The following is a 25142-nucleotide window of genomic DNA, read 5'->3' as shown; positions in this document are numbered from 1 at the left end:
CTGCTTTTTAAAGCTCTGTTGACTTCGGAGGCATTTTGGTAGGAAGAGACTGGCACAAATGGGATGCATTGCCATCAAGAACTATCCTAATGGGTGTACTGTACCAAGCACTTGGCCCTCCCAGCACTGTGCTGGGCTTATGAAACGCTCACAGCAACCCTGTCAATGGTACCTAAATTTCATCACTTCTTCATGCGGAACGTTAGACTTAGAGAGGTTAACTGATTGGTCCAGAGTTGGGAGTGCGAATCAAGATCAGTCTCCATTGCGTTGCAATACAGACATTAGACATTTACAAAGGTTGCCTCGCGAGGTAGAAAGGCGGGCCAGTCTCGGACGAGGCTAGATGGCTGCTGAGTCATGACCTTCCAGGGTGGTCTTAATCTCAGTTAGTTGCTTGGAGTTCAGAATCCGGTCATCAGTTTTTTTTTTAAGCGTAGGAACTCAGTCTTGTTAGTACTTAGAATGGATGGAACTGTTGTTTGCTGATATGAGTTAACCAAATTCACAAGAGACTGACATATGTAACAAAAATGAAAATTCACAATTTCCCATGAGAACTATGACAAGTGGATTGGATGTTTGCACAGGACTGACCAATAATTATCAAAAGTTGCTTCAAGCAAAGGAAAGCAAAGCAAGAAAGACTTAGTCACAATTCAAGTAACACCAGTGTATGTTCCGGAAAGTCTCTCCACACAGGTTACTAAAAGTATTGTAACGTGATACCTGGATTCTCGAAGAACCCCGTGCTCTGCAAAACTCTGTGTCCTATATAATAAAAGCCTAATATGCTAAGTGTCCAACAGGTCCTTCGACTGTTCGACCAGTTGCTCTGATGCACACTGACCACCAGGGGGCAGACGCTCCCACCGGTAGGTTAGCTGGCTGCTGGGGTCAGGCTGATCGGTACTGGGCAAGACGGGCTGGACATGCCCTGGATGAATACGTGCAGCAGGCCTCTAGTTAAAAATAACAGTGCTTATGGGGACAATGGGTTTGGGATGACACCCCAAACCTACATAATTGTGTATCCAAAGCACTAACAAAAATTGGTACCGAGAGAGCTTACTTGGGGAGGCAGCTCACAGTCGCTGGAATTTGCACCATGAATGACCATAAACACCGAAAGCAACAGAGCGTACCTGCTGACTGATGGCCTGGGCCACGCAGATGAGGCACAGCGGCATATATATGCCCAGGTGACAGGAACTACCACTCAGGGCAGGAAAATGGTCAAGAAGGATGAAGGTTGTAAGATTAAAATGTGAGCAGCTGCACAGGGCAAAGATTTTGAAGGGAAGCAAAAAACAAAAAAAAGTGATATTTCTGGAGAATTAGCTATTAAATCAGGCACATTTATTGCAGCCCGAGTTGGCAGTACAACTCCTGGTAAAAGCGTGTCATAGGTTTCAGGATAAAACTCCTATTAGAAGCAGTTATTGTGTAAAATTAGCCGCCCAGATCTCTGAGCATCCATGCCATCTGGCAGACGCGTACCAGCCCAGATGTCCCGTGTCTGTGCTGCAGAGCTGAGAGTCACTGGGTACCACACCAAAACCCATAACTATCTCATTCTGGGGAAGAGCCCAGGTAGTGGTGATAGGTTCAACGTACTTTCTTATTAGCTCAGATAACACAACAGATGTGTTTAGAGTACTCCTTCGCTCCACTATACCCCAAATCCTCATGGACTATAGTGGCACCTGTATTTTTATTTTGTTTTGTTTTTAATCCTCACCCCAAGATATACTTTATTGAATTTTAAAGAGAGTGGAAGGGGGAGAGAGAGAGAGAGGGAGAGACAGAAACATTGACGTGAGAGAGAAACATCGATCGGTTGCTTCCTGTACACGCCTCAACCGGGGATGGAACCTGCAACCTAGGTATGTGCCCTGACCAGGAATCGAACCTGCAACGCCTTGGTGTATGGGACAATGCTCCAACCAGCTGAGCCACCCGACCAGGGAGGTACCTGTTGGTAATGTGCACCTCCAGGGCCTTGCTCTGCCCCCTCTTCCTGCAGAGTGTTTGGGGGAGGGGCCTTATCTGGGCAATGGAAGGTACTGGAAGGATGTCAGGAGCAGAAGGAAAGCCAAGTCGATATATTTGTTCCTCCCACTAATAAAAGCCTAATAGGCTAACTGTCGGACCGGTCCTTAGACTGTTCGACCAATTGCCTTTACCCCAAGTCTCCGTTTATTTGGGGTGAACCTCTCCCACAGGTGAGTCTCTCCCTTCAGGTAGCTGCTAGGCCCTCTCCCCGCTTTAGGCTGGGGCAGGAGCTGCTTGCTTCGGTTACTACCCCAAGGCAATGGACCATCTCTTGGTCTCTCCCAGGCAGACAGTTGCTGTTTGGGACAGTGGTGTGGCTATTGTCAGATGACATTCAGATGAATATTTAAAGTGACACAGCACACCTCCCCAGTCCCATGGCCAGAAAGGAGTGACCGCACACATGGTTTTAGTCTTTAAAATGAATGTGAGCTTCTTATCTGTCCCGATGCTTTCGACTGTATGGGGCCACAAGCATTATTCTCTGGATATTAAAGAATTAACAGTAAAAGCATGTTTAATGCCTTTATGTTTTTGAAATGCATCTTTTTTGCTGTAGATGGAGGAGTTCACAAGGTAGTTGAAATAATTTGCTTTTCCTGGTGGCTTTCTGACTTGAGGTCCTTTTTGCCCCCCCAAAAGAAATAATATCACGGTTTCTTGAGGATAAAAATGGCTCCTTTTTTTTTTTTTTTTGTCAATTTGACCATTGGCACAGAAAATGCAAACTACTTACTATTACTGTTTGCAAAAACAACAAGAAACACCAATATTTGAGATAAGAGCTTGCTGTTCCACAGAGATGGAAGTTATGGAGAGCTTGAGGAAGATAGCGGAATGTAGCTCATTGCACAGGGGGCACGATCTCCAGGTAAAAACATGTGGAACACAGGAGGTGGCACCCTACACACACAGAGAGTTGGGAAAGGAGGGACCGCAAAATGTAAAAATGACAGAGCATTTAAAAAAATCAACGTAGGAAGGAAAGTCCTGGAGGAATGAGGGGCAAGCTTTAAGGATTTGCTATGTGTTCACAAAAGCCTTGTTGTCGTTTAATGGACATTTTTAAATTCCAGTGGGGGCATGTTAAGCTCCTTGAAAAATTAATAGGGAGAGGACTGAACAAAGATTGAGACAGAAGTTCCCCAAACACCAGGACGCAACAGAGTCGATTTGCAATTAGTGACTTGTGTGTAGCCTTTTCAGTCAGCTGTTAAAATAACTGTGCCCAACATGTAATCAGAGAGTTGCACATGGCTCCGTTTCCTGGTTAAATCCCAGGCGAGGCACTCTGACCTGGTGGTGCTTACAGGCGAGTTCCGGGCACCCCGGGGCACTGCAGGGCCATCTGCTCGCTGGAGGGGTGCCCCGCAGTGGGCGGACTTACTGATTGTGAGCTGCACCCACGCCTTTCCCTCTTGTGAAACGCACACAGGGAGAGGGCTTACGTAAGCGGTAGCCTAAAAAGAGACAAGCACACACAGACAGCAGTACTAATACCAGCAATAGATGAGCTATCGGGCTGTAATTGGTGTGAGCGTCTGTATTGATCGTCCATGTCTTACTGTGTTCCAGATACTGGCAGGAAGTAGCCTATCCTATGCTTCCCCAAACAGTCTCACATTTCGCTTTATCCTGAACTTATTTACATATAAGTCAATTGAAGCTCGCAGGGGGTACCTATAACAGTGTACATCCCTAGGTCCCGGACAGTCTGATTTGACATCGGTATATAGGGTGTCCCCCCCAAAACATATACGCACACTTTGAGTAATTATAAAGGCAGTGTTTATTCGAATACATTTCCGTTTCAAAATTGAGCTACCCGCTGTTAAAGTGTGTATACATTTGGGGGGGCCACCCTGTTATTTAAACAACCTTCCCTGAATTATTTGCTCTCAAAAAATGCTTTCAATAAAAACTGGGTAACAATAAACTAGAAATTTTACTTTCTGGAAATCTCAGTGGTGGTTATGCAAACTATGTGTATTAACAATTGTGCTAGGACTAGAATTAACACCTTTTACCAGAATGGAAGAGTGCAAAGAAATTGAAATTAAATAATATTCATTTGGGAGTTTCAATCAAGGGGGTTTCCTCATCCTCAGTATTTTTCCTGTAGTAATTGAAAGTTCTCAGATGATCCATGGACTGATTTTATTCTCTTCTGGCATCTGGAATGACTTTTAGTTCTTGGAGATACCTTATGCTGCTAAAGAGCTGAAGTTTAGATCTGTTTATATTTCTCTTCCCCTTGAGCATTTACTAGAGTTCTGGATAAATATCAAATGGGGCATGATTACAAAAAGCATAGCAAATTGGAACACAATTCTTAGCAAAGATTTGTTGAACTGGAAAGCATCTCTGAATTGGAAGGGACTTTAGGGATCATTTGTTCATCCAATTCTATTCTACTTGGTGGGAAAGAATTTTCAACACCAACCCGTCACGTTCAAGCGGCGAGAGAGGATCTGTCAGGGAGTAAAGACAGAAAATAGAAAAGTGCCTCCTTCCACCCCCATTTGTTAGCCCTCATGGTAAATCACTGGTTTTCTTCTTTAAAAATATGGTTGGTAGTTGTGCTGTCGATTTATTCCCACAGATGTGGCCTTTTCTGTGTGAAGGGTCATTGTTGCTTTTGTTTTCTTGTATTTCCTTAAATATACTTTCACATCAGTGTTCCAGAGATTTCAAAGGATGGGGTCAGGAGCAGGTAGAGAGTTCTGAAATGAATATCTTTTTTATTTTCATACTGGGAGTTTCAGTCAAGGGGGTTTGATATTTATCCATGGATTCATGCACCAGTGGGGTCCCTCAGCCTGGCTTGTGGGGATCGGGCTGAAACTGATCTCTGCGTCTGGGGTATGGGTGAAGCAGATTCGGGACTGACAGTACCCCAGCAGCAACCTAACCCACGGCCAATTCCATGAGGAATTGGGCTCCCTCCTCTACTGGTTGGAGCATCTGCCCCCTGCTGGCCATTGCCCATCATAGCTACCAGGTGAATGGTTAAATGGTAGGATAGTCACTTAGGCATATATTTATATTTATATTTATATTTATATTTATATTTATATTTATATTTATATTTATATTTATATTTATATTTATATTTATATTTATATTTATATTTATATTTATATTTATATTTATATTTATATTTATATTTATATTTATATTTATATTTATATACATACTAGTGGCCCGGTGCATGAAATTCATGCATGAGGGTCGGGGGGGAGGGGGGTGTGTTCCTCAGCCCGGCCTGCACCCTCTCTAATCTGGGACCCCTCGAAGGATGTCCTACTGCCAGTTTACAGGGATCGGGCCTAAACCAGCAGTCGGACATCCCTCTCGCAATCCAGGACTGCTGACTCCTAACTGCTCACCTGCCTGCCTGATTGCCCCTAATCACTCTGCCTGCCAGCCTGCTCGCCCCCGAACTTCCCCCAGCCGCCGGCCTGCTCGCCCCCAAATGCCCCCCACTGCCAGCCTGTTAACCCCCAACTGCCCTTCCTGCTGGCCTGCTTTCCCCCACATTCCCTCCCCACTGGCCTGCTCGCCCCCAACTGCCCCCCTGCTGGCCTACTCCAAACTGCCCGCCCCCCGCTGTCCTGATCACCTCCAACTGACCCCCACTGATGGCCTGCTCACCCCCAACTGGCCCCCCTGCTGGTCTGCTTACCCCCAACGGCCCCGCCCCCCACCAGCCTGATCACCCACAACTGCCTCCCCTCTTTGCCTCTAACCGCCTCTACCTTGGCCCCGTCACCATGGCTTTGTCCAGAAGAACATCTGGAAGGTCTCCTGGAAGGTCTCCCAGTCTAATTAGCATATTACCCTTTTATTAGTGTATATATATATCTATAATAATAAAAGCAAATATGCTAATTAGACCGGGTGTCCTTCTGGAAGACCTTCCTGATGAAGCTAGGGTTGCAAGGGAAGCCCAGGTCCCAGGTGCCAGAGGGAAACCAGTGCTGGCATCTGGGGGAAGGAAGGCCTACTCTTGCATGAATTCATATATATATATATATATATATATATATATGTATATATATATATATATATATGTATATACTAGAGACCCTCTATATATATACTAGAGGCCCGGTACATGAAATTCGTGCACATATTAGGGCCTTCCGGCTGCTAACCGGGGGCCTTCCTTCCAGCTGCCAGCTGCCAGCCAGGGCCTTCCTTCCCCAGCTGCCGGCTGCCATCCGGGGCCTTCCTTCATTCCATGCAGCCTCCTGGTGGTTAGGGCACATCATAGCAAGTGATCAAACTCGCGATCTCCTGGTCAAACTCCCAAGGGGACACTTTGCATATTAGCCTTTTATATATCTACACTAATAAAAGAGAAACATGCCAATTGACCATCATTCCGCTACACCCACCAGCCAATCAGGAGGGAATATGCAAATTAGAAGGACAAAGATGGCGGCCGCCCAGCTGCTCCAGGCTTGGAATGGCAGGGCGGGGCAGGACGCCTGCTATGAGAGGGAGGGCGGGAGCAAAGGGATCTACAGGAACGGCACTCCGGCTTCAGCGAAGATAAAGACGGCAGACTCCAGAGTCTGCAGCAAAGACGAAGAAGGCAGATTCTGGCTGGAGTGAAGGCCTGGGTCCGGGTGCCAGAGGAAAACCGGTGCTGGAAGCCAAGGGAAGGAAGGCCTATTGCATGAATCTCTTCCAATCTCTGCCAATATATATATATGGCATCCTGGGAATAATGGGAAATTGGAAAAGATGAGCCAAATGAGTGATGTCAGGTTATACAAATAGCACAGTAGGTAAGAAGTAAAATGTATGGCACACGCAATATATATTGAACACTAATTTATTGAAAAATAAGCTGTCATTTATTTAGCACTTACTAAATGCCAGGCAGTGTACTTGATGGTTCAAAATGTTCCCTTATTTAAACTTCACATAGACCCACAAGGGAGGTCTTATGTTCCCCATTTTATTACCGAGAACCACATGATTTCACACGGAAGTAACATGCTTCAAGCAAGACAAGTAATTTATTATAATTTCAATCAAGAAATGTTATTTATTGCATTTTTTTTTTGTCATTTGGACCATATACTAATTGTGACAGCAGTCAAATCTGATGGTTTTTTTTTTCTTTTTGCATAAAAACCAAAAAGGAAGAAAAGAAGCAAGTGAAGAAGGAAATGAGCTTTCTTAGTGTAAACTGAATTTTCCTGGGAAATTTAAATCACCCATGTTCACTTAATGGACAGGATAATTTGAAAGTCATCTCATCTGTTTTTACAATGAGCTCTAACAACCTCTATTAGGCTTCACTTTTCTAATACAGTTGTAGGACGAACTTAGCTTATTATGTGATTTGGAAATAAGAGGCATTTAAAAATATTTTGTAGCTCATGCTGTTCACTTCTATAATTAACATAATTAGTTTGGATGGTTGAGATTTACTCTCGTAATTTTCAGATGAAACTTTCCCTCCTTCACATGCGCACGCACGCGTGCACACACAGGCACCTGCTTTGATTTTTCTATTTCCAGACTCTTAGCTCAATGCCAATGTTACAGTACCTCACACATTCCTTTTACTCTCTCATAATGTCATCCCATAGCAAGGGAAATGAGAAGAATGTGAGTCACATAAATCTTTTTTTTTCTTCCTTTTGTCACATAAAACTTAACATTTTTCTTCTTTTACGTCTGTTGGATGATTAGAAAGACCTCATATAATAGATTGAGAGCCGTATGTGAGCCATGTCTCCTTAGGCGTATTCTAGACCCAAATAAATTGCTAAGTATAACAAACTACAGATTTCTTTTCATCAATACAGCACACTGAAGTAAGATTTTCTTTTGATCTAAGGATTAATTGCAAAAACAAACACAAACCCCGTTTTTCCTGTGCGGCTTTGGTGGGGCTGAAATGATATATTCTCTTGGACATGGGAAGTTGCTGTTCGGCGCTGATAGCCCCATGTCAGTCAGCATACAATTTTCTCATATTGCTTTAAAGAATTCTCAGAGTAGAGTTTTGCCAAATATGGTTAAAATATACAAGCCCACTGACTGTCAGCCAGCCCCTCTTTCCTCGTTATATGACACTAGAGGCCCAATGCATGAAATTCGTGCAAGAGTAGGGCTTCACAGCCACGGGTGACTGCCTGGATCCCTCCCTCACAGCTGTGGGCGGCTGCCTGGATCCCTCCCTCACAGCTGTGGGCGGCTGCCTGGATCCCTCCCTCACAGCTGTGGGCGGCTGCCTGGATCCCTCCCTCACAGCTGTGGGCGGCTGCTTGGATCCCTTCCTTGCAGCCATGGCGGCTGCAGCCCCAGTTTAGTCCGGAAGGACATCTGGTCTAATTAGCATATCATGCTTTTATTACTATAGATTGATTTCCAAGACTCAATGGATGAGTCCTTCCTCAAGTAGGAATGTGACTTCTTAGGTAAATGAAGCCCAGGCTGAGGGGGTGGGGAGTGGCACACCTTTCTACTGTCTCTTCTAATCTGGAGAAATTTGAAAGATCCAGGGAAAATCTTTCCCCATTCTCCCCTAGTGATGTGGGTGTCATGCAATTGGTGATTGGCCTGGACTTCTGTAACAGGCTGACAGTACTCATTCTGTGATCTTGGTTGTAACATGGCTATCCATTTCATGCAGTTTGAACTTTGGGGCTCCAATTTTAACATTATGATAGCATTTTATTGCATTTTTGAATGAATAGAAGAAAGAAAATGTGAAAAAGGAAGGAAGGAAGAAAAGAAGGCAGAGACAAAATAAGAAAGGCAAAAAAGGAAATTTCTCTTAATCCAAAATGAACAAATTTACATCATTAAAAGAAACCCACTTGTCAATAAAATTTGAAATCGGTATGCAATCTGAGTAACCGTTTGAGGTGATGCCAAATTCCAGGCCAATTTAACCAAGCCAGAATTACCCTGTAACTCGATGAAGATATAGTAGAAGATCCTTTATTTGGGCGAAACCATTCCGACCACAAATTTGCTGTCAAAGGATAACAATAGTTTTGGTAATGGAGTAATGCTTTTTACATATGATGGTGGTGACACAATCCACAATAGAGAACCTCTTCAGTCATGACTTCCATGGGAGTCCAATGAGCATGATGTGGATGAGGCAGGGACACACAATCACAGTGGCATCATAGGGATCTTGTGTTAAGATATGTGTTGGGATTCTTCTCAGTAATTTATGTTCTGATTATTAAAGTAGGGAGTGGTTACAAAGCTACCTAGGTAGGTAGAGATGAGAATAGATAGATAGATAGATAGATAGATAGATAGATAGATAGATAAAATACAGAGATACTTAGATATATAGCTATATATATGTACATATATGTGTATGTATACATTTAAATCTTTATTGTTGAAAGTATTACCAAGGTCCTCCTTTGAGACTTCTTGCCTTTTAATGGACTACTCCTTCTTCCCTTCACTGTCAAACTGATCTTCCTTTAAGCATCACCTTCCCCAAGAAATGTTCTTTTGTGCCCCCGTAGATGTCCATTGCCGCTCCCCTGCTTGTCTCCTAGACAAGTGTCTGTGGTAGAGCAGCATACAGCAGAACAATAATAAGGACACCTGCACAAATCTTCCAGGTGAAAATGCTAAGGGCTTTGGAGAGTAATAACTGTTACTCCTTAAAAATTCTCTTATCTCCAACTCCAACAATAGTACCAGGCATGACCATTTGTTGAAAAAACTATTACAGTAAGACTGTCAATGGATGACTCTATCACAGGTGATAATTACAATCATTGGGAATCATCCATTTTTTTGGACTAATTATCTTCTTTACATTGCAAATTGTTGTACAGCTAAGAACAAATATCGGTTATTTTAAATTAAATAAGTAAACACAACATTTTTTCCCCTCCACTGCACACGAAATGGGGTGGCTCTGGCTCGTCTTTTATGGAATGTCGCCGAGCCCTCATCGCGTTTGACGGCGCCTTTATTGTGCACCATGCAGTGGTTCTCTCAACAAAATTGCTTTCATCTGAAGACGTGCCAATGCCTTCGGCAGATCAGATTTGACTGATGAAAAAGAAGGAGCCGTCATCATCATTTTACTGAATCAGAGCAGCCAATTTATTTGTATTTTCACTGTCGATTACAAATCCAGTATAAACATTTGACATCCAATGCTTCCAAAAGTCCAGTGCTGGCAAGTAAGTGAAATGACAAGCGTTTAGATTGAGGGTGAGGCTCTCTAGGCGGACTTGACCTAATAAAAACAACAAAAAGGTTCACTGTGCGTCTTACAGATGTCACCTAGGGAACACCATAACCTGTCATGTAAATTGATTAGAATTATGTGGAATCTAATTAGTCTTCTTTAAGAAGCAATTTTTATTTCTATTTTGCCTATCCTACTTGATAATTTTCAGACCTCACTGTAATGTCCAGGTATGGTCTCTTAAATCTTAATACCAACAAGCACAGACACTACTGTTATTTGGCTAACTTACAGTCTGTGCTTATTTACATATTGATTACTATCATCTAGATCAGCGATTTTCAACCAGTCTACCATGAGAATTTTTAAAACATGCAATACATGACTAATCATGGGCACTGACCTCCTTTCTCTTAGATTGTCAGATACAAAAATGTCAACAGACAACACAACAATGTTGGTGTGAATGAATCAAAATTATACCAGTTTTTTTCGTCAAATCAGAAAAAAAAAATGAAATTTTTTGTTGTTGTGCCGCAGAATTTTAGTAATTAGTCACAAATGGCCATAAACACAGTGGTTTAAAGCAACACAAGTTTAGTATCTTACAGTTCTGGAGAGCAGAAATCTGAACTCAGTCTTATGACTGAGGCTGTATTTCTTTCTGGAGGCTTTAGCGAATCCATTTTCTTGGCTTTCCACTGTCTAGAGCCGGGGTGGGCAAACTTTTTGACTCGAGGGCCACAATGGGTTCTTAAACTGGACCGGAGGGTTGGAACAAAAGCATGGATGGAGTGTTTGCGTGAACTAATATAAATTCAAAGTAAAGGAGTGGAGGGGAGAGCAAGAGAACCCTCTGCTCCCGCGGGCCGTAGTTTGCCCACGGCTGGTCTAGAGGCAGCCCGCATTTCTTGGCGTTAGGCCCCTTCCTCCATCTTCTAGGTGTTTCTCCACAGCTGATTCTGTAGAACAATCTAGTAAGCTGCCCAAAGCCAGACAACTGGCCATCTGAAGATCTGATGCTACGGCCCAGCTCTTCTCCTAATGTAGTACTCTGCCCCGTTTCCTCATTAGGGTGTAATTTGCTCCGATTTGGTGTGGTTTCTCTTTCTTGATCTTCACTTCGCAGGGTAAGGTAATATTAATTAGGTTGAGTCCCTTGAGTGGCAGCTTTTCCAAAGGCAATGATTACATACAAATGCAATCAGGTTTCTATTGCCTGTCCATGTGCAAAGTTGAGATGCAAGTAAAGAAAGGAAAAGGACCTGATTGATGCCCTTATTTATACCTTTTCCTTCCTCCTAGTTCTTCTTACTAAAAGACATTAAACATTAGTGAGCTAATTAGAGACCTTGTTCTAAAAGTGAATGCCAACACAGTAGTTACTAATAGAAGGGTAACCAGGTCTCAGATGAATGAATACAGTCATTTTGTGTGTGTGTGTGTGTGGTGGGGGGGTGTTGGTAGGGAGAATAAACTTCGCTTGCGATGCTTCAATACACATTGCCAGATGTTATGCCCCATCTCTAAAAGCTCCATCCCCTACATGTAAACAAATACTTATTTCCCCTCAACCCTTCTTTTTCTTTTAACTATCTTTTGTTCACATCCGAGATGCACATAAGCTCATTTATAATTCCATCACTTCTTTAAGTATTAATCCACTTTAGTTTTAGGATGAATATTTGGACATGGAATCTTTTCTTGCTTTGACAGATGGCGGGGTGTGAGAGGGTCAGGTCATGATGCTTTGCTGCCTAGGAGGGACACTGAGTAAATTCAGTCCATCCCATGCCTGGTTTCGAGACATCACGTGACAATCGCGACTTCTTTGGCATGAGCTTCTAACGCTCCGTCCACTTCCTCCTGCACATCCCCAGGGTGCTTTAAGGTAGATGGCAATCACACTGCCGTCCTTGCACTCTCTGACATTATCTAGCACTCAGCTTGTTGTCAAGAGTAGAATATATCTGTAGCAGGATGTAAATAATAAATGATACCTCCGATAAAAAGTCTCTAGTGGGTCCTGAAGCACACAGGATTTCAGTTTGTTGCATACTGGGGTGCTAGGCACTAAAGATGGAGTCATCCTGCCACAGAGCACCTGGAGGTGTAAAAAGACTCGCCGTCGGTGCTAATTCAGATACCCCCCCCCCCCCAGCAGCGATTGGCGCCCATCCTTCCCGGAAGTGACAGCACCTTTTGAAGGCAGTGTTTCACCGGGGACACCGGTGCCAGTGGTTTGGCACTTCCAGCACGGATGCTCTGTTTGAGGCATTCCTGACATCTGGGCTTGTGCCCTCCAGGAATGCCAGTTAATCATCGTGGGATAACGCGTCTTAATCACCTTCAGTGTAGTCTGAAAAAGAAAAAGGATCCCCTACTCCACGTATGCCCTCTCTCGGGGGTTATCTCGGTAGCTGTTGGCTTGAGATGTTAAAACAACTTTATTGCTGACGTTTCTTTCCAGAGCATTTTAAGCTACAAAGTTAAGTATTAAAATTTTGGATTATATTTAGAAGTTATAATTCAGATAAATCTAACTCCACTGTACCCGTGTTTGCTTTTAATCACTGGGTGTCATTCTGTAAAGTGGTGGTATGCTCACATAGCAATGCAGTACAAATCCAGAACTGGTATTCTTACACTAGTACCACAGAAAAAGTAATATCTAGTAAGAGAATAATTTCAACAGGATAGTTTATGTCCTTAAAAAAAATAACACAGTCACTAAAAAAAGAGATAAATACAGATAAAATACTAATTTTTCCAATAAGGCAAGACATGGCACCCAATAAAGGTTGTGAAACAGTTAGTACTCATTAATATTCAAACTTGTAAAGCTATGCAAACAGAATGGGTACATACACACAGCAAGGAATACGAGGATAAGATGAACTTTGCCACAGAGGGCCATGAAACACAGCAAGTAATTCACAAGAGGATCGAGGTCCTCGCATCCCAGAGTTACCAGATGTCATAACAACACTAAAGGTGGTGAGGTAAGACAGGAAGGTAATCAAAAACTTTAAAAAGGCATCGCCTTGCGGCATTCTTCAAGATACACGGCCTGACAGAATCGTTTGAAGCCCTTGAGACCAAGATTCTTAAAACCAGTCTTACTTTTCTTCTCTGTTTATCGGGTGTGAAGGGAGCCTGGGTCAAAACCAGAGCTTATTTCCATGCATCATTTATCGCAGGATTTCAAGTTTTTTAGGGTTTTCTTGACTTCATCTGTTCATCTGTTCATTCAACATTGCTTGTTAAAAATCCTACCCGAGCCGGACCCGTGTGGCTCAGGGGTTGAGCATCAACCCATGAACCAGGAGGTCACAGATTGATTCCAGTTCAGGGCAAATGCCTGGGTTGCAGGCTCGATCCCCAGTAGGGGGCATTCGGGAGGCAGCCGGTCGATGAGGGTCATCATTGATGTTTCTATCTCTCTTTCCCTCTCCCTTCCTCTCTGAAATAAATAAAAACTTTTTTTTTTTTTAAATCTGACCTGAATAGACGCTGTGCTAGTTGCTAGGTAGGAAAGAATAAAGATGATCAAGACCCACAGCCTGCCCTCAGCCACAATATAATTTAGCAGGGGAGACACAATACATCCAACATCCAATTAAATATAAGAGCGGGATACGTATGACAAGAGTGATTAGAAATAGAGTATTTTGCAAACTTGGGGGGAAAGGAAATCCAATTCAGTCTGTTCACTGAACACCTACTCTGTCAGACACAGTGCCAGGGGCTGCAGGTGCAAAGACAAATTGGGCCCGATTCTTTTCTTATAGGAGTTCTCAGTTTATCAGCGTCACCTCCTCTCCGGTGTGAGGAGTGTCAGGGAAGGATAGACGGGGGAAGTGACATTGGAGTTGTATCTTAAAATGTAGGTAGACTTGTGACATATGGAGAAGCAGAAAGAGCGTTCCAGGGAGAGGCCAGAGCAGGAACACCAGCATCCGGGATCCTCTTTCTGAACTTACTTCTATTCTTCCGAAAGCTTGCTGTGACAACGACAGAAGGCACAGCTTTGCGATATATGCGTCACAACACCTTATATTCAAAGCATAAAAAAAAGATAAATGTTCCTAGAAAACAGTATTTTTAATAGTTTCAACACTTTTGAGTACTTTTTTTAGCAAAATTACTGGCATTATCGATAGAGATGGTCTAAAACTGTTCGTGTATCTTGGACAGCCCTCCCTTAAAAAAATTGCAATGAGTAAGAAAAAATAAGGCAAATCTCACTATAGGATGGCAAGTATTTTTGAGATAATACATTTCTTAAATACTAGTTGTTCATGAATAAGCTCTATCCTAGGCATTATATAGCTGCTCTCATCTATTTTTTTTTTTTTACCCTTCCTATTATCTATATGGATTGAACTCAGAAAAGAATCAATTTTTGAGTTACTCAGGTGGATATGCTTTTGTTTTTTTATTTTATTTTATTTTATTTTATTTTATTTTATTTTTGTATTAAATTGATTGGGGTGTAAAGAGTGAGCTAGATCTCTGGGGCCTCTTCTCTAAGGGCACTAATTCCATTCATGAGGGACCCATCCTCAGGACTTAATCACTCCAAAGACCTCATATCTTAATACCATCCCCTTGGACAGTAGGTCAACATATGAGTTGTGTGGGGGAGGGGGAGGTGCAGAGTCAGTCATTCTAAAGTTTAACAAAGAAGTTTTAAGAACAGGCGGACCCCTCGTCTTACAGGCGAGGGCCTGAGATCACACCTTCCCCAGAGTCATTCATGGATGTATCCTCTTGTTGGCAAAGGAGGAATTAACGTGAGGGACTGACTGCACCCTGCTTTTCCCTCTCAGCGGAGCATCAATCAATTGTCCCAATAACATTGTGTTAAAGAGAATAGTTGCAAAATACAGGAAATAGTAATTTTAAAAATAAAGGAAAGCAGTACGATTTTAACCTTTTCAAGTTGCCAAGAGAAAGAGGGGGGAAAAAAGAATAATTTCTGCAAAGTAAAAATGGAATAGGAGCCAGGAGGATGGGAGAAAAGGAGAGTAAAAAGTCATTTGCTCTTTCAAAATATGAGCGGGCTGCCCTGAGCTCTCGCTTCCTGCCACATGAGGGTCCGCTGGGGTGTGACCATAGGCCTCACCACGTGGCCTCGGTCCTTACTTGCTCTTCTGATTTGAGTGGATCCTGCGGTAGAGAGGACCTCCTGGCACACAGTGGGTTCAGGAGAAGAGAGACCATTTGAGGCGCGTTTTATTTATTTTTTATTTTTTAGTATATTTTATTGATTTTTTACAGAGAGGAAGGGAAAGAGATAGAGAGTTAGAAACATCAGTGAGAGAAACATCGATCAGCCGCCTCCTGCACACCCCCTACTGGGGATGTGCCCGAAACCAAGGTACATGCCCTTGACCAGAATCGAACCTGGGACCCTTTAGTCCGCAGGCTGATGCTCTATCCACTGAGCCACACCGGTTAGGGCTGAGGTGCGTTTTAAAGGAGACTGGTACCCATCTCCGTTCCCTTCTCTTGCTGCTCCTGCTTTTTATCAATTTCATTAAAAAAACGGTAGGAACTTTAACCAGGTGTGTGTACAAAGCCAGCTCTAGCCAATGTAAGCCTGATGCTTCTCTTTTGCAATTCTATGACCCAAAGGCACTTAGACGCGGGGTGTTACATTAAGAAGCCCTTGGCAGCATCATTACTCCACAGTGCTCTTAGTCCCCGTCATGTTTATATGGCTTCAAAGCGACGGCCTCGCGTGTAAGGCGAGTCCTGGGTGGCTGTGTTCCTTTGTTCAGAAAGAGCCGTTGGCGCCTGAAGATTATTGCCGAGTCATGGTTGGGGCTCAGGTCTGTAGTGGGAGCGAGGACTGTGGTGGGAAGTTCTCCCATCTATTTCTAGGGAAGAAGATAACGAAGGGTTCCTCCATCTGAGCATGCTGGGGCATTCTGCAGGATAGTTTGCACACAAGCACGACCGCCTAACGCGCACAGGCCCTGCCACGCGTGACGGTGGCCACGGGTACTCCAGGGTGGGCCTCGGGTGTAACTGTTCTCCTGGAAACCTGCGCGGCCCCGCCTGTACCCTCCTCTCTTCTGCCTTCAGCCATGCAGAGCGGACAAACGCGTGGCTGTGATGAACGGCAGCTCCTATTTTATTATCACATTCAAATGATGGTCTGCCAAAACTCCTGCAAAAGGGGAAGGCTCACTCTCTTCCTCTCAAGGTCATTACTGGACTCGTCTCCTTCCCTTGAAAAGCACAGAGATGCCATCTAGCCGCCGCCCTCAGCAATTTCCTGCACAGAAATGGTCCCTTCTCTCTACAAGCAACAACTCAATCCCGACAAGCTTTCACGTTCTCAGAGAACTTACTGAGAGAAGGGTGGTTTGGCACAGCCTGTGCTTCAGACACTCCATCACAAATGAAATTAATTAATATCTCCTCAATAGGCAAAGTGATAGACCCGTGAGTTCTAAATGGAACGGGAAACTCGTTAATAAGATTTTAATTAAGAAAACATCATTCTCATCATTTTCCTGAGAGGAAAATTGATCGTCTGTCTGCATAAAAATACAAATAATTAGCGGTGAATGCCTGCCTTTTGTGGAAAGAAAATACTGATCTTGCCAGTTTTCTGATGTGTTAAATGAGAGAAAAGAAAGTAATCAGTATATGCTGAAAGGGAGTTCGTCCTATCCATCTAGAGGTTTGGGCATTTTTTTTTTTTAAACAATTTAAAGATAAAATTGAGTTTCAAGTAACTTATCTTACCATAAGATGGCGATACTTAAGCACTTTATAAAATGTCATGTAAGATCTCTAAGTTTCAATCTCAGGTAAAATGATGATAAACATTAATATTACATAGTGTTTATGAAATGGCTCTGGTAATGTTGTTCGAAAGCCTTTTGTTTCCAGGTACATTTTTATACAATGTGCACCCTCTAAGATTTAGATTTCCAGCATTTGGCCTGTGTGCTATAATCCTACCCATGAAAAAAAAATCGACTCCATTTTAAGAGCTCTCCTGGTTTGCCAATGTATCCATGTGTGGACATACATATGCTTACTGTAAACATAAACGTAATAATACAGTTGAATAAATGTATTTTAAAATGTTATGATGAAATATGTCAGTCCTAATATGTTAGTATTAACAAGCCAGCTGTTTAAAATTACTGTGCATCCAATTGTCACCACTTAATTATTACTCATTTGTCCCAAAACTGTGGTCTTGCATGGTATTATTGGATTTTTTTCATTTCAGTTTTACTAAACATAATTTCCATCATCAATATTCATTTTATTAAGTGAAACCTTAAGTAGTTAGTATAATAATCAATAAAACCTGAGAGAATTCCTCGGTTAGAACCTGATTGGCAATGACTTTGAGAATTGAATGATGCCATTTGTGATGGGAGATGGGGTGGGGTGATAGTTTGGCGATCAACGATAGTTTGATAAAACACGCAAAAGTATCTTTTATTCACCTTTTAAGCAATATTTTTCTCTCCCTGCCCAGGAACATTTATGGCCATGTTGACATTCTCTCTAATGTCATACGCGGCATAGAACAGGTGGCGTCTTCTCCCCTCTGCACACTGCGGGGCAGTGTCTAGATTAGAAGCTGAAAGGGACAGTTTGGAAAGTTAATGTGTGTGCCTCTCCTCCCAGACCTTCTCACTCATTTGTACCAAACGGCCACAGTTAAATCCACGGAAAGCCTTACATTGTCGCACCCCCAGAAATAAGCTGACCAATACTAGGAAGGCTCGTATGGGCTGAAAGTGGGTCATTTATCTGGAGGCATTATCTCAATATTTAATAGAAGCTTTTCGTTGTTTTTATATATTCATGTGGGAAAGAACGGAGGATAAAGACGTGCAGGTGCTTGTGCATTAAAGATGTCAAAGAAATCGCACGTGAGTTCCTTTTTAAAGAATGACAGAATTCACGTTAAATCAAGTGATTGTCCCCCCCGCCCTGCAGTAATTCAGTGATTAGGTTCAGTTTTAAAACGTGTTTTACCAAGAATATCTCAAGTGAGGTACATAATGGAATGTATTTTACAAGTTTCAACCAACATAATATAGTGACGGTGGTATGTGTCACTGTAGATCCAGAGGCGAAAAGAAAAATCAGATTTAGAAATTATAAAAAATAAAGCCCACACATTTTTGGTTCGGTGCAGAATGCTTCAACGCTGTCCATCAAGATCACTGAGGTGGAATTCACACTGAAGAGTTCAGGGACGACAGAACCACAACCAGAGCCTGACGATAAAAGGATTTGATTCTCATCAGGTCTCTCTAGACACAAAACCAGCTCCCAAATAACTAGGCGTCTACAGGACGTGACTCTAACTTTTCGCTATGCGCTTCCTTAGGCCTACAAGCATGGTCCGCCACAGCAGCAGAGTATGCCTGGCTACATCTTAATCAGTTCTTACTCAATTATGAAAAGAAAACGAATCTCTCGCCCCCGCAGAGACTGATGTAAAGCTTTAAAGAAATAACGTCCCAAGAGCCCCAAATACAGCTTCAAATGGCATCATCTGTCCGGTTGTGTCCAATTGCTCTCGGCCAGTTAAATAAGGGACATCATTTAAAAACAAAAACAAAAACTGTAGCTCTTAACTCTTTTTAACCAGACGCCTAATTCCTCACTCGGTATAATTAAGATGCTCGCACCGTGCTGACGCTCTCAGATTCTCTCACTTTGTCACCAAGACTTTTCTCTGCAAACATCTCTGGGGGTTTCCTGCCTGGTTCTGAGAAGGGCTCCGCGTCCCCTCTCCTCGCCAGAGCTGGCTCCTTTTCAGGGGTTCAGCAGCCCGGCAACACCTCCGCCTCCCCAGGACTCGCACTTCCTGCCTCTTATGGGGGGGGGGTGGTCATCAGAACTTCCTCCGTGCCCCCTGGTTCCTCCGGGAAAAGCAGGGAAAAGCAAGCAGCCGAGGCATGCACCGATGCCTGCCTCCCAGCCGCGCCGGGGGAGAGCCAGGCTCTGCCGGTGCCCGGGTGTCCCCAGCAGCATCGCCAGTGTTTTTGGACCCAAACCGCAGCACGTCTGCCATGGGAGCCTTCCCCACCCGGATCCGCCGCCGGGAAAAGCACACAGCCAGCCTCTGCTCTCAACAAAGAGACGGTTCCGTGCACCATCTCCTCATCCGTGTTGACAAATGTCATTGTTTCCACCGCTAACTCCCTGGCATGACCCCCGCGACTTCCCAACAGCGTGTTAGCGCTGGGACCCGGCACGAGCCCGTTCCCTCCCCCCCACCCCCCACCCAGAGCCGCATTGCCCGCCGCCCATCCTCATTCCCTTCGGTCCTGGTCCCTCCCCCCTTCCTGGACTCTACCTGGAGGCGCTATTCCTGGGCAGGCGGGCAGTTCACCTTGTTATCGATCACCCAAGCCCTGGGCAAACGCTGGGCATCGCAAGGTAGCCAGGACAGCCGTCCTGCATGCCGTTTTGTATGTGTGTGGGGGGGGGGGGGTTGAGGAGGGGGTGTATTTATTTGCATTTTGGGTCGGTTGGTTTCCTATTGCACATTGATTCCAAGCCGAGAGTTAACATATCGTGCCTACCTTGGAAGGACCCAATCCAGCCAGCAGCGACAGCAGCAGCAGATTGAGCAGGTGGGACGTCGCCTGCATCCTGACCTGGGTTTGGTGCCCCCTCTTCACGCCCTCTTCTGTAGCCACTCCAGGGTCACTGCGGAGACCGACACCTTCCCCTCCCGTGGCACTAGCCGCCCGCCAGCCAGAGCCGAGCCGAGAGAGCGAGGCGGCGGCAGCAGCAGCAGCCCCAGCAGCCGCCCTGGGGGGCGATCATTCCGCAGGCATCTCGGCGGGCGCCGGGAGTCCACGCCGCCGCTCACAGCTCGCCGCCGCGCAGCCCGCAGCTCCTCGCGGGGTGTCTGCAGCGGGCGCTGGCCGCGGTGCTGAAGCGCCTCCCAGCCGCGCGCCCGCCCCTTCTGCCCTCACCTCTCCACGCCAGTCCACCTCCAAAGTTTGGACCCAAGAAAGAGACCAAGGGAGTAGGCGCCGGGAGAGGTGTGGAGACCTGGACGACGGATATGACATCACTACAGCTCCTGGGGGCGCGGGGCGGGGCGGGGCGGGGGGCGGGGGTGGATATTTTGCGGGGAATTTGTTAACCAAACCAGGATGGACTCTCAGCTCCGGTGCAGCCTGTGCTGCTGGCACCTTGAGCCGCAGGGAAGTGAGCTTAAGCGGGGACCCGGGGTTATGAAACCAGCAGCGCCTGGAACCTTCTGCCGTCATTGACAGAGGACTCGACAGCCTATGTATCGCTTTCAACAAAGTTTGCAGTGCGGACTCTCCATGTGTGTTTTCTGTCCGAGGCAGCAAGTCCTGCCTGAGCTGTTCCATTGGCATATATGCACGGTCATGTAGGAATAGCCTATTGGAATAATCTATCTGGTTAGTACAAATGTGCATTTCTCTACCTAGGGCGTTTGAGCATCTGAAAATGCTATATGCATACCTAAATGAAGAGGCTGGCTTTTTTTTTCTTCTTATAAATGGGATATTGCATTAGTGACTCCCCACAGCTGAGATCTCTCCCCTCACAGCACCGAGATACCCAGAAATATAATTTCCCTGTCGATTTGACTCCTGTTTACGCCTGAGGGGGAATTCAGTGATGGATGGACAGTGGAATGGGAAAAATGATTATCCTAAGCTTCCAAATACTTCTGTTTTCTAGAGCTCAAGAAAAGAGGCAGAATAGCTGCCTCCTAGGAGCAGAGAAAGAGTGAACGGCTATCCCTTACACCCTGCGCCATTTAGCTACTCTCAAGCAACTTTATTTCTCTGAAGCTGAAAAATGCAAGTGTTCTTCTGCAGGATAACAAGGTGGGCAGGAGTTGGCAACCACTCTGACGCCTCCCTCGTACAGTGACGGCCTTGGGTACATCTTGAGTTACGTCTTCTGTTGATTTTTCTGGAAATGGTATTTCCCAAGGATTCAAATATGTGAACTGAAGCTATAAACATTGCTTCCATATCAAAAAGATGATACATTGCTTGAGCTATCAGACACATTCTATGTATGAAATCTCTACCAGTCTCTCACTGAAAACTTCATATTGTTAATACAAGAAATCTCGATTAGGATTCAAGACTTCTGAAAATTATAATTGCCAAGGATTTGCACCAGATTGCATCTAGTTTAGCCTGCTATTATTTGTGTGAATTAATAAGAGGACAGATTCTATGAAACTTTGCCAGAGAAATGTGATGGATGATCATGCTTAAATACTGAAGTAAGCAATGTATGGTAATTAAGCTACAAAGGAAAACAGACGATCTTCGAATACTTACAAGCTACTTGCCCTAAGAAAAGCTTAGTCATTTGTAGAGCATAATCAAGTTTAGTAATAAACCAAAAAAAAAAAAAAAAAAACTCGTATATACAGGCCACTGAAAAACAAAAGCTGTAACAACACAAATTCACCAATACCCTAATGCTTCCTCTGTCGCTCTTAAAAAATAAAATAAGATTGCACAGTTTTTCTGAAACATAATTCTGACAGTGTGTGCAGGAAGCCATTTGTTTCACAGTAAAGCTGTCTTATATTTGCATACAATCAACTCGAAGAGATTATGGACCACAGCATATCTTATCTGTCCATAGGCATTTACACAATCTTCCTCCTGGGAAGAAAGTCCATGAAGCGCTTTGTAACTTGAGGACCTATATTAGTTATTCCAAAAAGTTCTATCCTAGAGAGGAAGTGGTGTGTCTACTTTTGTGTTCACAGTCACTTCAGCTAGGTCCCTGTAACTTAGATTGGTGATTGCAACTTAGAACAAAATGGAAGAAAAAAATGAAGCATAGAATAGATTTGGAAATATTGTGTTTTCTAATACATGTATGAGAAAGTATTTGATATTTATGTATCTAATCAAAGTTAGCCTTCTAGGCCTACAATGGGTACAAAATTGCTTCGGAATTTATAAAGTCCTGCACAAGTTTTAGCCAGCACTATCTACAGAGGCATGCAGAAAAAGAAGCTGATACGAAATGGTGTACATATACAAAAACACAACCAAGGGTGTAACTTTTTAAAACATTTCTGCCCGGTATTACAAAAGTTAAGTTCTTAATTGTATAATGGATTATATTTTAGCCGACTGTGTTGAGTGTGTGTTCATCTTCTTTTGATAAAAGACTGTATGGCATAGTTCTTTATATATTTCATACTGCACCAATATCCCAGAGATGTTCCATTTTGTTAAAAAATGCTGTTACTTATTATGATTTTCATCAATCATTTAACACTGATGGACTTAGTTGTTTTAGGGGGAAAAAAAGATTATCCAGCAGGTTATATAAACCCTTGAATAAATGTTTACCTTTTGTTATGTAAGTGAGGATAGTTTTTTATTTATTTTCTCATGTCCTTGACCTGCCACACTTTCTTTTACTTGTTCCTCTTCAGTTCTCACTGGAGGCGACTTTTCTTTCTTGCTGACTTTTAAGCCATGCCCATCGAGATCCCCTCCCTACCTCTCAGAACTACCCCGTCTAAAATAACACCCCCAATCAGCCTCCATCTATTTCTTATTTTAAGTAGGCTGGTTATTTACTGTCTGTCTCCCGTATTAGAATATATTTTTAGGACGAAGGCCCTTTGTCCATTTGCTGTTCTGCTGTAATCTAATCTCCCGGAGTAGTGCCTGGCAGTGACTTAATCGATAATGATTTAATGAATGCATGAATGAGTGAATTTCCAACCCTAATTCCTTCTCGCAGGATATTTATATGCCCAAGGTTTGCTAGGTGTCACTCAATTTCTTGCAGGCACCTCAGACTCAATATTTCAAATCAATATTTTTTTTCCTCAATCCCATTAGTTTGTAGCACAATTTTTCTCTCCATCACAAAGCAAGAAGCGTGAAAGTCACACTTGATCCCCCCCATCTTCATCCCTGCTTGAAATCTATCAACAGTTCTGTTGACTTTTTCTCTACAATATCTCCAAATCCATCCACTTCTCCAGCTAGACCCAGATCAGACCCTCCTTTTACATGATCTGAGTTATTTCAGTGGTTTTTGCCCCGCTGGCCGGACCACCAGTTTTGCTTCTGCTTTCAACCTTCAGTTGAAACACTGATGTGGTCATGTTACTTCTTAGGGTGAAGGCCTTCCGTGGCTTCCTGTCTTTTAGGGGATCCAGTGTGGAACCCTCAAGGTGGCTTATCCAGGGCCCTGAATGAGGTGGCCCCTTGCCTTCCTCTTCCATCGCATTTCTGACCGTTGTCTCCCAATAATTCGAATCCAGTAAAATTTTAATGCTTATAGTTCCCTTAATACTATTCTCCTTTGTCATGACTCGCTTTTCTTTTGCCTGAACAATTTTTATTCTGCCTTTCAGTTTCCTTTTAAATGCCATCTTATCTAGAAAGTCTTTTCTGGGCCCCCAGTACCCTCTCTCAAGGTTTCCCTTCTCAGTCCCCCCGCCATAACATCTTGTGCATACTTTTATCATGTTTATATTCACTACATTGGATTATTAGAATCTATCTGTGTGTGTTGGTTCTTCACCTGATTGTAAAACTCTTGAAGATGTTTTAGGTTATCAGTTGCTGTGTAACTAACCCTTCCAACGGGTGGTGGTTTAAAACAAAACTATATCATGAACTCTTGTGGGTCTGTGATCATTCTCACTGACAGTTTCTGATGCAGGGGACTGGAGTCATCTCACCCTAGACCTGGCTCGATGTCCAAGTGGCTTACCCACGTGGCTGCCGTTGCTCCTGGCTGTCAGCTAGTTGCTCAGTGGTCATGTGGTTGACCACCATGTCATCTCTCTGTGTGGCTCATGGTTTTTTTTTTTCAGAAGAGCAGCTGGGTTCTGAGCAAACAGCCCGAGAGCTGGCATTCTAAAAGCCCTCGGCAGAAACCATAAACATTCTCCATTAGCTGAGTCAAGAGAGATGTACAGAATCTCAAGCAGCTCATTCTCCAACACATCATGTCTAGTTGGATTTGGTATTTTTTTCCTTTTGCGTGTGTATGTTGACAGTGGGAAATAACGATAGACGTTCAAGATAGCAGACTGGGCATCTGTGTTTATTGTTTCTCCCTCTCGTGATCCTCTTAACTCTGTAGACTATGAATTGTTACGGATGTTGTATAAAGTCGGGGGAGCAGAGATATCCAGGAAATGAGGTTTCAGTCAAATTGTGCAAGGTCAGAGTTAGCAAAGAGAGTGTGAATGACGGAAAACAGAGGAGAGACGACCACAGCCTTCGAGAGAGGGAGCCAGGGCCGTCCCCGTGTGGACGGAGGGAGCTCTGCCCAGAGGCGCTGTAGCAGAGGTGACCCCAGGGGGCAATGACAGGTTTGGCAGAGGAAGGTCTGCTTCCTATTCCTCACACACCCCTGGCCCTCGGACCAAAGCAGCCCATGGTCCCCCACAGGAAAACAAACAACAAAGAGTGTTGTCTTAAACATGCAAGAAGCATCTCAAGAGAAAGGCGAGTCAATGTGAGTTCTCTTCCTAGGAAGTGGGTAGATCAATTGGAGCCGCCTCCATTTAGCCCTTCACACCCCTCCATCCCCGCACCCCGCACCCCGGAACACAGCCAACCACTTTCTCCCTCCAGGGGCTGCTGCAACGGAACGCCCTGCTCTCCTAGTTCCTTATTTTTCAAAATGATGTTATCTTCATAGCGTATTGGATGTTTGCCAAATTATAAATACAGGGCAGATAAATAAGGGACAACGAATACCCACTAATTCCAGTCAATGGCCCCAGATTTGCTTTGACATTTGGCTTGGTTTTGTCCCACCGTGTGCTTCTGTCTGTGTCCTTTCTAAGTGAGAGAATGCCAGGAATTTGCTTCCGCGGCAGGGGCAG

The 25142-nt window shown here is 44.0% G+C and overlaps 1 protein-coding gene across 1 annotated transcript in view; it reads right to left on the bottom strand.

Moving 5' to 3' along the window:
• Positions 1-20347, bottom strand: part of OLFM3 (olfactomedin 3) — a 103628-nt gene extending 83281 nt beyond the window's left edge. Inside the window, exon 1 of the mRNA XM_080649179.1 lies at positions 19837-20347. Within this exon, the coding sequence (XP_080505305.1) occupies positions 19837-19905 (69 nt within the window). The 5' untranslated portion in view covers positions 19906-20347. The remainder of the gene's footprint in view (positions 1-19836) is intronic.
• Positions 20348-25142: the final 4795 nt, after the last annotated feature.

This window comes from Plecotus auritus (genome assembly GCF_963455305.1).
Source record: "Plecotus auritus genome assembly, chromosome: 12".
Taxonomy (NCBI): domain Eukaryota; kingdom Metazoa; phylum Chordata; class Mammalia; order Chiroptera; family Vespertilionidae; genus Plecotus; species Plecotus auritus.
Note: the sequence above shows the minus strand (reverse complement) of the source record. Positions and strands in the feature narration are given on the sequence as shown.